This window comes from Meriones unguiculatus, chromosome 21, assembly GCF_030254825.1.
Source record: "Meriones unguiculatus strain TT.TT164.6M chromosome 21, Bangor_MerUng_6.1, whole genome shotgun sequence".
In the NCBI taxonomy this organism is placed as follows: domain Eukaryota; kingdom Metazoa; phylum Chordata; class Mammalia; order Rodentia; family Muridae; genus Meriones; species Meriones unguiculatus.
Window position 1 is genome coordinate 9672078 of NC_083368.1, and position 14274 is coordinate 9686351.

General features: G+C 40.6%; 1 protein-coding gene across 1 annotated transcript in view; it reads left to right on the top strand.

The window, feature by feature from the left end:
* Grid2 (glutamate ionotropic receptor delta type subunit 2) overlaps window positions 1-13850 on the top strand; it is a 1564629-nt gene extending 1550779 nt beyond the window's left edge. The window contains exon 16 of the mRNA XM_060374191.1: window positions 10318-13850. Coding sequence (XP_060230174.1) covers window positions 10318-10476 — 159 coding nt within the window. The 3' untranslated portion in view covers window positions 10477-13850. The remainder of the gene's footprint in view (window positions 1-10317) is intronic.
* Window positions 13851-14274: the final 424 nt, after the last annotated feature.

The following is a 14274-nucleotide window of genomic DNA, read 5'->3' on the forward strand; positions in this document are numbered from 1 at the left end:
TTTGGGAGAGCTGGAAAGGCAGAAATGCAGTTTCGCCACAGTCTGCCCTCATGGTCCTCATCCTGGCATAATTGCGCTGCTATAAATTACCAGCAACTCGGGGACCTGTTTCTGTAATGTAAATGTCCCAAAGCTTTTCTACAGCTTAGAGACTGCAGTCGCTTGTTATCTGCTCAGTCGTGGCATCCCAGACCAGTGACTCTCAACTTTTGGGAGTAGAATAATTCTTCCATAGGGATCACCTAAGACCATCAGAAACCACGGGTGTTTGTGTTATGAGTCTTAACAGTAGCAAAATTACAGTTAGGAAGCAGAAATGAAAACAATTTATGGTTTGAGGTCACTCCAACATGAGGAACTCTATCAAAGGGACACAGCTTTAGGAAGGTTAAGAACCACTGTCCTAGCCCAAGGCTGAAGACCTGGTTCATTCGCACAGTCAGCGTGTTTCATGCTGTTACTGTGGAAGTCTGCTAGACTAGGAAAGTGAGTAACAGCAACTCCTTTTTTGTTGTTGTTGTTTTTAACCTCCCAAGAGTAGGGAAAGGCCAGGAAGACAAACTAATGAGGAAGGAGACATGTGTGGTGGCCTGCCTCACTGAGAAAAGGGAGACCACAAACTGTCTGTATCCTGTCCCCACAATAGCTGACCTCGAGCACACACCATTTTCAAGATCAATCCCACATCTCTCACAGTTAAGGTTTCTACATCACCAGCTTGAATGCCTGCCTCACTGGTGGTGCTGTGGCTGTGCAGACATTTATAAATATGTGCCTTAAATTGAGACCTTGCAACGTGGCAATGCAAACACAGCATTGCTGTTGCTTGTGCAGCTCTATGATGACTGTCCCAGTCACAAACTCCTGTGTGTTTGCAAAATCCTGTCTTCTTTGCAAAAAAAAAAAAAAAGATTAGGATTGTTGTTCCCTGGAGTCCCAAAAAGGAGGTCATGACCTCAAAAGTCAAATCAGCCCACTGTCTTCTTTAAAAAAACAAAAAAAAACAAAAAAAAAAAAACCTCTAGATAATAGTCAGAGAATGGGGATAAAAAACAAAGAATAGAAAACATTAAACATAGATCCATACTTATCACCCTGCACAAAACTGAAGTCCAAGTGGATCAAAGACCTCAACATAAAACCAGACACATTAAATTGGTTAGAAGACAAAGTGGGGAAAACCCTAGAACTCATTGGTACAGGAGACAACTTCCTGAACAGAACACCAACAGCACAGGCTCTAACAGCAACAATCAATAAATGGGACCTCATGAAACTGAAAAGTTTCTGTAAAGCAAAGCACACCATCATCAAAACAAAATGACTGCCTACAGTTTGGGAAAGAATCTTCACCAAACCTTTATCTGATAGAGGGCTAATATCCAGTATATATAAAGAACTAAAGAAGCTGAAAAGCAGCAAACCAAGTAATCCAATTAAAAAAATGGGGAACAGAGCTAAACAGAGAACTCTCTGTAGAGGAATATCGAATGGCAGAGAAACACTTAAAGAAATGCTCAGTGTCATTAGCCATCAGGGAAATTGCAAATCAAAATGACCCTGAGATTTCACCTTACACCCATCAGAATGGCCAAGATCAAAAACTCAAGTGACAACACATGCTGGAGAAGTTGTGGAGAAAGGGGAACACTCTTCCACTGCTGGTGGGAATGTCAACTTGTACAACCACTCTGGAAATCAATCTGGTGCTTTCTCAGACAATTAGGAATAGCGCTTCCTCAAGATCCAGCCATACTACTCCTAGGCATATATCCAAATGAGGCTCAAGTATGCAATAAGGACATTTGCTCAACCATGTTTGTAGCAGCTTTATTTGTAATAGCCAGAAGTTGGAAACAGCCCAGATGCCCCTCAACTGAAGAATGGATGCAGAAATTGTGGTACATCTACACAATGGAATATTACTCAGCAATGAAAAATAAGGAAATCATGAAATTTGCAGGTAAATTGTGGGACCTGGAAAGGATCATCCTGAGTGAGCTGTCCTAGAAGCAGAAAGACACACATGGTATATACTCACTCATATAGACATATAATTTAGGATAAACCTACTAAAATGTGTACATCTAAAGAAACTAATCAAGAGAGAGGACCCTGACTAAAATGCTCAATCCCCATCCCAAAAGGCAGAGCATCAGAAGAAGAAGAAAACAGGAAACAAGCTAGGAGCCTGCCACAGAGGGCCTCTGAAAGGCTCTGCCCTGCAGACTATCAAAGCAGACACTGAGACTTACTGGCCAACTGGGCAGATTGCATGGAATCTTATGTAAGAAGTGGGAAATAGTAAGATCTGGAGAGGACAGGATCTCCACAAGGAGAGCAACAGAACCAGAAAATTTGAACACAGGGGTCTTCCCAGAGACTCATACTCCAACCAAGTACCAGGCATGGAGATAACCTAGAACCCCTGCTCAGATGTAGCCCATGGCAGTGCAGTTTCCAAGTGGGTTCCATAGTAATGGGAAGAGGGACTGCCTCTACATAATCTGATTGGCCTGCTCTTTGATCACCTCCCCCTGAGGGGGGAGCAGCCTTACCAGGCCATAGAAGATGACAATGCAGCCACTCCTGATGTGATCTGATAGACTAAGATCAGAAGGAAGGGGAGAGGGACCTCCCCTATCAGTGGACTTGGGGAGGGGCATGCATGAAGAAGCGGGAGGGAGGGTGGAATTGGGAGGGGAGGAGGGAGGGGCTTATGGGGGGATACAAAGTGAATAAAGTGTAATTAATAAAAGTTAAAAAAATAGTGTTGTTTAGATGGTATTGTATAACATGAAAAAAACAAATGGATTGATAGGAAACTCATTTATAACAAGAATAAAATCTTATTCTACATTAAAAAAAGAAAATATTAAATGAGTAAATAGCTTTATAAAGAATAGACAGAAACAAAGCTTTGGAAGATAACTAAAATAACTAAATAACTAAAAGGTTAAATAATTCAATTATTACATAATTCTAATCTCTAAAACATTCTCTATTCTTTTGGTAAAGCTTAATCAGCAACACAATCATCTCTATTAGTTAGCTGAATATCTTATTTCAAGTATATCCTCTGACTTGTTTTGTAATTAAATGTGTAATATAAAATGTTAAACTTGGAAATCTTTTTCCTTATCCGGTACTAATTTTTAAGGAAAAAAAAATTATCCGAATACATTCATAGCTGTCTTTTTCCCTTAGCGATTCCTGTTGGCATGGCTATAGCTGTAAGACTTTGTTTTTATTAGATAAGCCATCACTGTGTGGTTCTGACTGGCCTGGAACTATCTATGCGGAGCAGGCTGGCTTTGAACCCAAAGCTATCCATCTGCTTCTGTCTCCCCAGTGTTGGGATGAAGGTGTGCCATCACACTCTGCTAAGGCTAATAATTTTTAGTGGAACAACAAGGAAATCTAATTTTAGCTATTGGTAAAGTGAAATATTTCTAGCCCTGGAAGTCATCAGCACAATTTAAAAGGTTGACTATCTCCTGAATTTTCCCTATTTTAAAAGGTAGGAACACCGGTTTGCGGCAGAACGTAGATCGGGTGTTGTTCCGATACACGCCAACTCATGATGAAATCTTAAAGGTTAAAGATATCAGCAGGAAAGAGGGACAAGGAAAAAAACTGGAATCGTAGGGTGAGTTTCTAGTGCTAATGTGCGATCCTCTCTGGATCAGCGTGGACAGAAAGCAGCCATCCTCCCTGACCCAGAAGGACCTGAAATAAATGGCCTTAATAAATGACCTGAAATAAAGGACCTGAATAAATTATCCTCACTAGCCAAGCTCTCACTGGCATTCGTGAGCCAGGATGGGAGACAAGGGCTGATGCACTAAGCCATTGCCACAACACTGAAGAGCGCTGTGGTGTCTGGTGTGTACCTGTGCGTCTGACCAAATGTAAGCTCAAACGCCTCAGAAACGTCGGATTTCAGAAATGTTATGTGACCTCGAGGAATGGAGTGGGATGAATTCATGACGCAGCTGCTTCCGTGGAACTCCTGTCTGCGTCTCTGGAGCTCCTCTCTGTGTCTGCATTGATAAAGATGTGGGTTTTGTTTAAGCAAAATGACCCCGATAAAATTTTCAGGTGACAAGACATTTCCGGAGTCCGCTACCGACAGAGGTTGTTTGTGTGAGATAAAGGATGTTCACCCTAGGATCGATGCACTGGAGCTAACGCAGCCGCACAGTGAAGACAGTAGGATGCCCAGTTAGCGAAGAAGGGAGGATGCAGTTATGGCCAATTTGCATATACCTATATATACATATACTAATATTCAAAAAATATGACAATCATCTGGTTGGTTGATTTATCACCTAAGCATGACATAAGTTGAGAATACAAAATCAATGCATCATTGCCACTAAAATTATTTCTCCAGAAGTTTGCAGCAACCTCACAAGCCACAGACACACCATTAGTGTGCAGTGGGCTTAAGAAACAGAATCCAAAACAGTGGACAGTAAACATTTGCTGGTAAATTTGCATTTTTACAGATCAGCGTTCCAATACTGACAACTTCAGTAATTTTGATTGTATATAATGAAACAAAGTATCCATCATACACAGTGGTTTTCCAACTCAAGCTTACTTTTCTAGTTATGTTATTGTTGTTGTTGTAAATTAAAAGTTTCTTTTAAATGCCTGGGGAAAGTTAAGGTTAACCATTATTTAAACTTTAGTTTTGGCTTGGTTGGAAGTTTTAGGGTGGATACATTTTCGTGTGTGGAAACTTAAATTGCACTATTTTCCCCTTATTTTTTGCTTTGTTTTTTTCTTTTGACTTTCAGTTCCAAGTTCTAATTCAGTGACATAGCCCTGAAAGATTTATCACATAAGACATATGTGAGTAAACACAGAGCTTTTAAGTAGCTATAATGCCTTTATTAAATGTTTCTAACTTCTGCAGTAGGAGTGCTGCTCCCGGGTGTGAAATAATCAACGCCTCCTCCCCCTCCTCCCTGGTCTCTCTGCGAATGATGTAGATAATGTACCTAACAGCAACGCTGCACTACTTACACCTCACCCCTCTCACCCTTCTGCACAGCAAATAAAGAGTTAAAGCACTGCACTCTCTTACATGATTTCTGGTAGAAAATAACAGAGGAGTAGATGGCCCAGGTCCCACACCCATTGACACCACAGTTCGCACACGCATTGATGCTGCCGCAGCAGTTAAGCAGAGCTAAGTCCATTTGTAATTACAAGGGAAATTCAGTTGAAGTAATGAGTATCTAATCCACATAGACACCTCTCATGTTAGAGTACCGCCACGGGTCAGCCAGGTCAAACACTCAACAAATCTGTACTTTGCGTTTATATTGTGGAGCGTTTAACCCCTTTGAAATCAAGGTTGTGCAATATACTGAACATCGCTGATTTAGGAAAGAGAAAAGGTTCTGTGTTGGGCTGCAGAGAGCTACTGTACAGTGGCCTCTCAGACCTGTGTGCTGATGTTTCCGATTCCTGGGAAGCACTCTTTGCTGAAGGGCGTGCCCTGCAGCACATCAAAAGAACAAAGTTCTACAAAAGAAAAAAGAAACTCAAGTAGGCTTGAACATACAAAGACAGGGAGAAAGAGATGAGAAAGGGGCCAGACAGAGTGTTGAATACAAAATGAGTTCAGCCAACCCCAGGAGCTCATCACTTACATTTATCTTATTCTGGGAGAGGGGCGTCAAAACCAGTCCTGACATAAACCACCCACTGCCATTGACTTTGGCTCCATGTGTGAGTGCCTGCGTGTCTGTTTGTACGTGTGTGTGGAAAAGAGAGAGAAAGAGAACACTGTACATTGGAAAACAACAAAAACACTTCAAGACTGATCACTATTGCCTCACAAGAGCTAAGAAAACGTTTAACAGCACAGAAACCCAAGTGTAAACTATAGTGTTTACATCTAAATCATGTAATTGTGCATTGCTTTAACATCTTTGCTTCAGCATTTAAATTTCAACCCTGCACCTACCGAGCCTGTGAAATTTGCAGCTTATGCTTGTAGTGTTTTATGTGTGATCATGAAAGCAAAACTGATGATTACCTCTCTGCAAAAAAAAAAAATTATATTTTATCAGATAAATACAAAACCTGAGTATCTACTGCAAATGGTCTAAAAAAAAAATAAAGAGACAAAGACAATTATGCTAATTTCACTTTGGGAAGGAATGACCCCAAATTCTTTTTTTTTTTATTTTATTTTTCTTTTTAGTTACATTTTGTTAACTCTGTGTCCCAGCTGTATCCCTCATTCCCTCCCCACCCCCGACCCCCGACCCCAAATTCTTACGGGGCAGACACTTTAAAATCGTATCAGGATGGTAAGTCTCCTCTGAAGTCTCAGTCTCCCACTAGGAGGACGGTCTGAGTGTGTGAACACATTTCTCAGAGACAGAAAGCACAAGGGCAAGCCTGACTTTTTGCAGCTCTGCAATGAGCAGACGTTTTTTTAAAGTATGTTTTGGAGGTAAGTGAGTCAATAGTGAGACAAACTTGCAGAGAGAAGCCACAAAAGGAACACATTGAGAGCTTTAGTTCATATTTTTTTTTTTTTTACCAAGAATGGTTGTTATAATTGGTAGGTTAGCATGTTCAAACTTTGCCCAAGAAGTTACAATCTAATATACCAGCGAACAACTTACAGAGCATATATAATATATGCGTGATTGTCTATCGTACTTCTTCCAGGTTTTACTTACCTTTGCTGTGTCTTTCTACCTTACTAGGAGTGTATTACTTCTACTTTTGTTGTGGTGGTCGTCTTGCCCCTGGAGGCACACCTACATGTAATAGTACAGTTCTCCCATGTTACTTTTGTTTATCAGCACTCCATATTCAAACCAAGCTTTTCACATTGAAAGGTCACAACCGTATGTAGGTGAGTGGACCAGGCTCCTGAAGAGAGCGTATTCAGCCAAGAGGCTCCCGTGAAAGGAAGACCAAAGTCCGGCTGAGACGGGGTTCAACATGGCAGCCTTAAATAATCACTGTCCTCTGGGTTTTCCTCCTTCAGTTTTCTTAAACAAGCAGTTCCAGGTAGTTTATAGTCCAGGGTTCATCACATGCGAATCTGACACTGTAACACACAACCACATAAAAATACAAGTCTACCATTTAACTGACACTTTTAAAAGCCTTTCCTGAGATAGAGAGAAGCCAGGGTAACCATGGAGCTGTGACACCAAGCGCATCTTCATGTTTCCCTCTTTAAAACTGGTCCTTATCGAACACATACTGTGAAAATTCACCGTATGCTGTTATGTGGTTATGACTGTTTTATATACTTGTTCTGATTAGCGTTTCAATACCACAAAGTATAAAATAGTGTGGTAATTTAAAAAACTAACAGTGAGGGGAAAAAAAGCAAATAAAGGACTTTCCCAAAGGATACACACAAAAACAAGATTAGAAGTCCACTCCATGAGTTGTCTGTATTCTTCCTGGCTGTGCAGGAATTATGTCCTTGCTGAGAAGGAAAACAGAGGCCATCCTTTGTGTGACCCCACTCCCCAAATTAGAGAGGCATATGGATGTCTTTGGAGGTGTTGGGGATGCTAAGCTCCTGTGCTCTGTCATGAGTCCCCTGAGCAGCCCATCCCCGGTTTGGGTAGACATATGCATATTGCCATGGTGTTCTGCCTTCACAGAGGCAGGTGTTCTGTCCTCCACATGACTGCCGTGGCTGTGTGTTAAGTGATGTGTTATTAGTCCACTTGGAAAGGTAACCATTTCCTGGTCTCTAAAGTGAGTCCAGGACAGCCAAGGCTACATAGAGAAACTCTTGTCTTGAAAAACAAAAGCAAACAAATGAAAAAAAAAAAATCTTCAATGATAGGCCGGAGTAATGGCTCAGAAGTTAAGATCAATAATTCATACACAAGTGCCTTGCAATTTTTTCATTAATATTTACATGGTCAGCAAAGACTTACCAAGACCTACCATGCACCAGATGTTAGAGGAGCAAACATACTAGTTTCCAAGAATATAAAAGTAAATAAAACACTATCTCTGCCATCCACAATCAGAGATAGTAGCCAAGCAGCTCTTGAGAATATTCTCAGTAAGAAGAAGACTAGGAGATGTAGATGTATAGGACAAATGAGTTAGAACTGTCCTGTAACCATCTGATCTTGAACATAAAGGCCTCAAAATATGGGATATATAATATATTAGTAATATATTTGTCATTTTACAATATACCAAAGTATTATCTTCACCCTACTTCTGATATCTAGGAGCTTAAGGGACCAACAAGTTTTGTGTGCTCTTCTTTAATTAAGAGATACACTCAACCTTTTAAAATTTTAAGAAACCCAAAAGACACGTCCTACCACGGCTTTTATTTTCTCTTCTGTTATTACAATATTTTATCTTTCTCTCTGCAATAACTGTATCCATTAATGCGAACTATCTGCCCTAATACTAAAGAAATTAGCAAGTACTGAATTAAACCTATTAATATTTAATATTATGTTATGTATAATTGAACTATCTCCTTAAGTAGGTCAGAAGCCTGTAAAGGGCAAACTTTATGCCTTGTACACATTTCCTGTTTTCCAAAGTTTTAGCTTCATTTGGATACAACATATAAATAAATAAATAATTTCTTAACCTGTTAAATGTTTATAGAAAAAGCATTAAAAAAATAAAACAAGCAATTCCCATTAGTTACCACTCCAGGATTCCCAATCTGTGTTCAATTCATCACCATTCTACAGGCTGTCAAAAAGTAAAACTAAAGTCCTACTCCAGATCTGGGGGACTAGCTCAGTGGTCAAACTCTGGCCTAGCAAGCATGAGGCCAGAGTTCCACTTCCAAGCACAGTAAAATAAGATTACTTAAGATGAGTATTTCCCAAATGTACTTGTTGACAAAATCCAACATATTTTCTTATTTTTATTTTTCAAAACCCTAGGTTTCTAGTTAATTCTGATGTATTCTAAGAATGAAGGGCTGATTTCCACACTGAGGTCAATCAAATAGTTTACACAGCTAAAATAACTGGATATTTAATTCAATTGACTGGTAAGTGCTACCTTTCCACCAGCACAATTAGAACTACTTCCTGTTTTCTAAACTGTGCAAAATGAGCAAAGGTTGTGCTAACCATGAAACTTGGGTACAAGCTCTCCCAACAAAGATACAGAAGTCAGGAAAAACTGACCCCTCCATTGCTGGCTGAAGTCAAGATTTATGATTTGTGCCCATGTCCAAGACTCCTGCTGTGGGTTTAAAACTTTATGCTTATGCTATTTATGGCTGGAGTGTAAGACTTGTGTCTTGGGCTCTAAGAAAGAGTAAAGTCACCAAATCACACATATAAATGAGTAGGTTAAAAACTGAATAATGCAATTGTTTATAACTGTGGTAATATTGTATATTTACTATTAATTATTAGTTCTTTCGTATTTTGTTTTCTATTACTATGATAAATACCACAACCAAAAACAACTTGGGGAGGAAAGGGTTTATTTCATCTTACAGCTTACACTCCATTGGGAATAGAAGTCAGGGCAGGCAGGACCTCAAGACAGGAACCTGGATGCAGGAAATGAAGCAGATGCCATGAAGGAAAATGCTGTCTTACTCCTCGTGGCTCACTCAGCTTGTTTCTTACATAAGCCAAGACCAACTGCCCAGACGTATCATCATGCACAGTGGGATAGGCCTTCCCTCATCAATCATTAATCAATAAAATGTCCTACAGACATGCCGTAGACCAAACTGGTAGAGGCATTTTCTCACCAGGTGATTGCTTATGTCGAGTTGACAAATAAATAAATAAATAAAACCGAACAGCATATTCTCTAAAGCTTATGTATAGTTTAAAATGAATCACTAACAATTAATCTACGAGAATCAAAAATCTAAGGAATCAGGCATCATGATTTCATGTGTGACAGGGCTCAGGACCAGCACTAGTGAAGAATATTATTCACTCTCCATATAAAGACAGTACTGTTTTTTTGTTGTTGTTGTTGTTGTTGTTTGTTTCTTTGTTTTATTTTCTGGTGATGATACCACAAACCTATGGTACTCAAAAATTACACCAATCCCAACTTGGTCAAACTCTAATATCCTCCCTGAAACAGGTTCTATAGAACCAGCAGCTGACATGTTCTGCTGTCTGGTGGCTTCCTGGTGTCCAAGAAACTGATGAAGCCATAATTTAGAAGTTCTAAATAGCTGGCATCGTGTTCCCCCTTTTCTCAGTGGAGATTCACGGTGGAGCCAATGTTTTAATCCAGCGCTCTTCCTTGTCCAGCCGCAGCTGTGATGTGACCCTCTGCTTTGTTTCCTCACAGGCTCCAGCCCTGCAAAACGAAACTGCAATGTCTGAAGGAAGCAATGCTTGGCCATTAAGGCCATGTTTGAAGCTTGGCAGTAATAACTGGAAAAACCAGGCATCCAGCCATGGCCTACACCACTCGGCACAATTAGGAAGGCCTCTTGATGACCCGTAATCTCTACCATCTCTGGAGCTGCTGAGCCCTTACCCACTTCTTGATTTCAGGACTCGTTTGATCCTGAGGACCACAAACTGGTGAGCTGATATACTGTCTCCTAAATTTGAAATTCTTCTTCCATTCAAGAAGCTATCTTCACCAGGCTGTGACACCTGCTACACTTACCCCCCGGGAGGGTAGCAAATGGCTGCTGCTTTCTGCCACAGGTCCTGAATGTTGCCTGGGCCAGCCCATTAGCCTGGGAAGGATGATCCTTGTTCATCGCGGACTGTTTGTGGACCGTCCTGGTCGAAAGCACTCGCAGTGAGGTCCAAGTTGGAATCACAGCAGTGCTATCCCCAGCTTGTACCTCTTCGAGATTCACCCGGGTCCTCAGACTTCGGATGCGCAGGATACAGGGAGATGAGAGGACCAAGGAGAATGTGCCTTGGCAAACTTAACCAGAGAGAAAGAGAGCCCTCTTCTAACCCTCACCTAACCAGCTGTGACTGTGATTAATCACATTTTGCCATAGATTTCTCTCCATATTGCTAAAATAATGCCATTTTTATATTTACCACAGGTCTAATTTTCTCCATGCTAAAAGACATTGCCTTTACTCAGAGACTAAAATGTATACATTTTACAAGAATTCTTGGCTAATGGAGAGCCCTTAACCTGAATCCATAAAAAGTTGATTTTTTTTTCACTGTAAACAAGGGTCACTTAGATGCTGTTCTCCAAGGTTGTTTCACCTTCGTGTAAATGATTGAGTTTTCCCAGGTCCATTCCATACAGACAATCTCTTACAAACAACATTCCAAAGCAGTTTATGAAGTATGCAGAGCCCTTGTGAACTCGGCTTTTGTAAGGATCTAGCACTGCACTGAATTCTGGGAACACAATGAATGAGTCAGATTCTTACCCCCAAGAAGCTTGCATTCCAGTGAGGAGGCCAGATGAGTCAGCCCAGTGAGTCTGTAGCAGTGGAACGATAGCCATGAGAACTCCACCCAGGGAGCCCGGGACAACTCCTAGAGGATCTAATGTACAAAGCCGAAAGTCAGCGCGCAGACATCCTGCCCCTTCAGAGCCTCCGCAAGCAGTGACCCAGTGGTCACTAGTCACTGAAGCACTGGTTCTAAGCCACCTGACTTGTAAACAAATTATATGTCTACTTACACTTTTCCCAATCTGCAATCAAACTGAAAACTCTCCTGCAGTAGCTTACAGGTGAAAAGCAGACTGTGAAGTCAGAAGAAATGTTACCAAGTTTGAGTCCTGCTATTTACTATGACTGAGGGCAAATTACACTCTGTGGTCTTTGGTGTCTATCTTTGAAAAAAATAAAAGCATTATCTACTGTTCCTACCTCACAAGGTTGTTGTGAGAAGTGAAACTGTATGTGACAGCACCTTCTTAGCTGCCAGTTTTAACCGTAGGTTCTTCATCCTTACTACTAAGTACAATACCAGCATTTATCACAAGGACATGCTCTTATCCAGCCTTTACCCTGAATAATGGAATGGTACAATGACGATCAAGGTTCAAGGTCATTCCCTCCTGATTTCAACTTGGAAATGCTTATGCTTTCCAGAATGACAAAGGTAAAGGAGCAAAGCCAGGACCCTAGTGCCACACAGACACTCCACCGTTAACACACAGCTATACACAGACCACCAGCTTCCTTCATAAAAGGCTATCCCTAAGGCTCATGACAGAGAACTTATCCTTGGTTCCAGAAAACTAGTCACACTGTGGGAGTTTATGGTAACACCTGGCCACCATTGCCCAAAGAACAACCAAACTTTTGGATGGAGACCAGACCTCCCAAAATAAAATGAGATTGTTCATTAGCTCAGATAAATAAAATACCACTGACCATGACTGCCTGAACAAGTGGGCTATCAGGGGAAATCCCTAGATATTAATTAAAGCAAGAATATGGTGTCATGTTTCTTCTCTTATCATTTTATACCTCTCATCAACTTAGCTTTTAGGATTATGATTTTTGTCTACTCCCTAGCTTTTAGGATTATGATTTTTGTCTACTCCCTCTCTGTCCAATAGACTGTTGAAAAAGTTTGCTTCTGATTACAAGTCTCAAATATCCCAATTACACACACACACAGGCACAAGTACACTCACAAACAGGCACATGAACAAACACACAGGCACAAGCACATATGCACATGTACACACAGAGGCAAAGGCATACATGCACACATCACATCATAAAGCTGTGGAACAGGGTGGAAAATACCGCCCATTTTCTTGGCTATCTTCATGGATGAGCCTGACTGGACTTTACTTCTGTTGATTTAAAATGGACTCTGAACAGCTGATCTAATTTGAATTCAGTATAGCTGAATGTGTCCAGGATAAATCCCCGACTATTTCTGGCTTACATAGAAATAGAAATTACAATTTGACGAAACCACTGATACCCTACAATCCTTTATCAAAGAGAGAGCTTTCCTCTCAAAATCCATGAGCTTCTTCAAATCTTAGAACCCAGCACCACCTTCCCCAAGAATAGCTTAAAATCTGTATCAGTTATCTTGGGTCAATAGAACAATGATTATGTAGAAAAACAACTGATAAAATTGCTATCCGGAACAGTAACAAACCTCAAATAGAAAGCTTTCCATTGTAATCAATCCTGGAGCAAGGAAAAAAAGTAATGAATAAAAAAAAAATAATTAGTGGTGATCTCAGTTTTCATTTTTTTTTAAATATAGCATAAGAAATAGTCAACAATCTCTTCATGGATGGGTGTGAGGTTAGCTAACCAAATACAGCATTCAGTGATTTGAAAAATCTTTAAGACACTGATACTGCAGTTTCAGTACCTAAAGCAAGTTGAAAATTTAAAACAATGCCCACTATTATAGTTCGTAATCACCACTTGCTTTGGGAAGAAAGCCAGGCAGACTCAAAGCAACAGCCACCCAAGGTCAGAGGCATTGGGCCAAAGGATCCAGCAAAGAGCAGACCCAAGCCAGAAGGGAAAGCTGTCACAGGAATGGCAGCCCGTACTTATGAAACAAGACATTCTGCAGGTCACGGGGGTGGAGGAAGGACACACAGAGCCAGGCAGGGAGGCAAATTAAGATGTGGTAACAGGTACCAGAGACGAAGACTAGGCAGAAGGTGTATCATCCATGCCACATAACATTTGTCTCACAGTAGCCTTTCCTGTGACTTCCAGGATCATGTCATAATTCCTTTCTAAGAAATAAAACCCTCACTATTACTGATGTTGCTTAACTTAGGCAACCCAGAATAGAAAACCCTTCCTTATCCCAGACATAGGCGTACATGTTTACATCCTGGCTGATGTAATTTTCTTTTCCAGAGATTTTTAATTTGTTCATAAATCCTTAATGTTATTTTATCAATAAAATTTTGTCAATAAATACTTCCCTGGTTGAACGCCAATTCCTTTATTTAGTTATTAAAACTCAGTAACAAAACCCAACAATGTTGATTCATTGTTGGTCTGTGCTTGCCTTCTCCAGGCTATGGGAGAGAGAAGATATTCTAATATAATTGTTTCAAGTGAGATAGAAACAATTACAGCGAAACATCAGGAAAGGGTAGCACAGGGAGCCTCCAAGGCGATTAACTGTGAGCATTACGGTTGAACCTCAATCTGTAAATTGTACCTTACTTCCAAACAGTCAGAGGCAATCAACCCTCCCTCTGTCCCAACAGGATGCAGAAATCGCCTGGTGAGAGACAGACATATGGGACAGAAAAAACAGTGAAGGCAGCAGGAGCAGCTAAGCAGAACCCATAGCTGGCAAGAAAGCC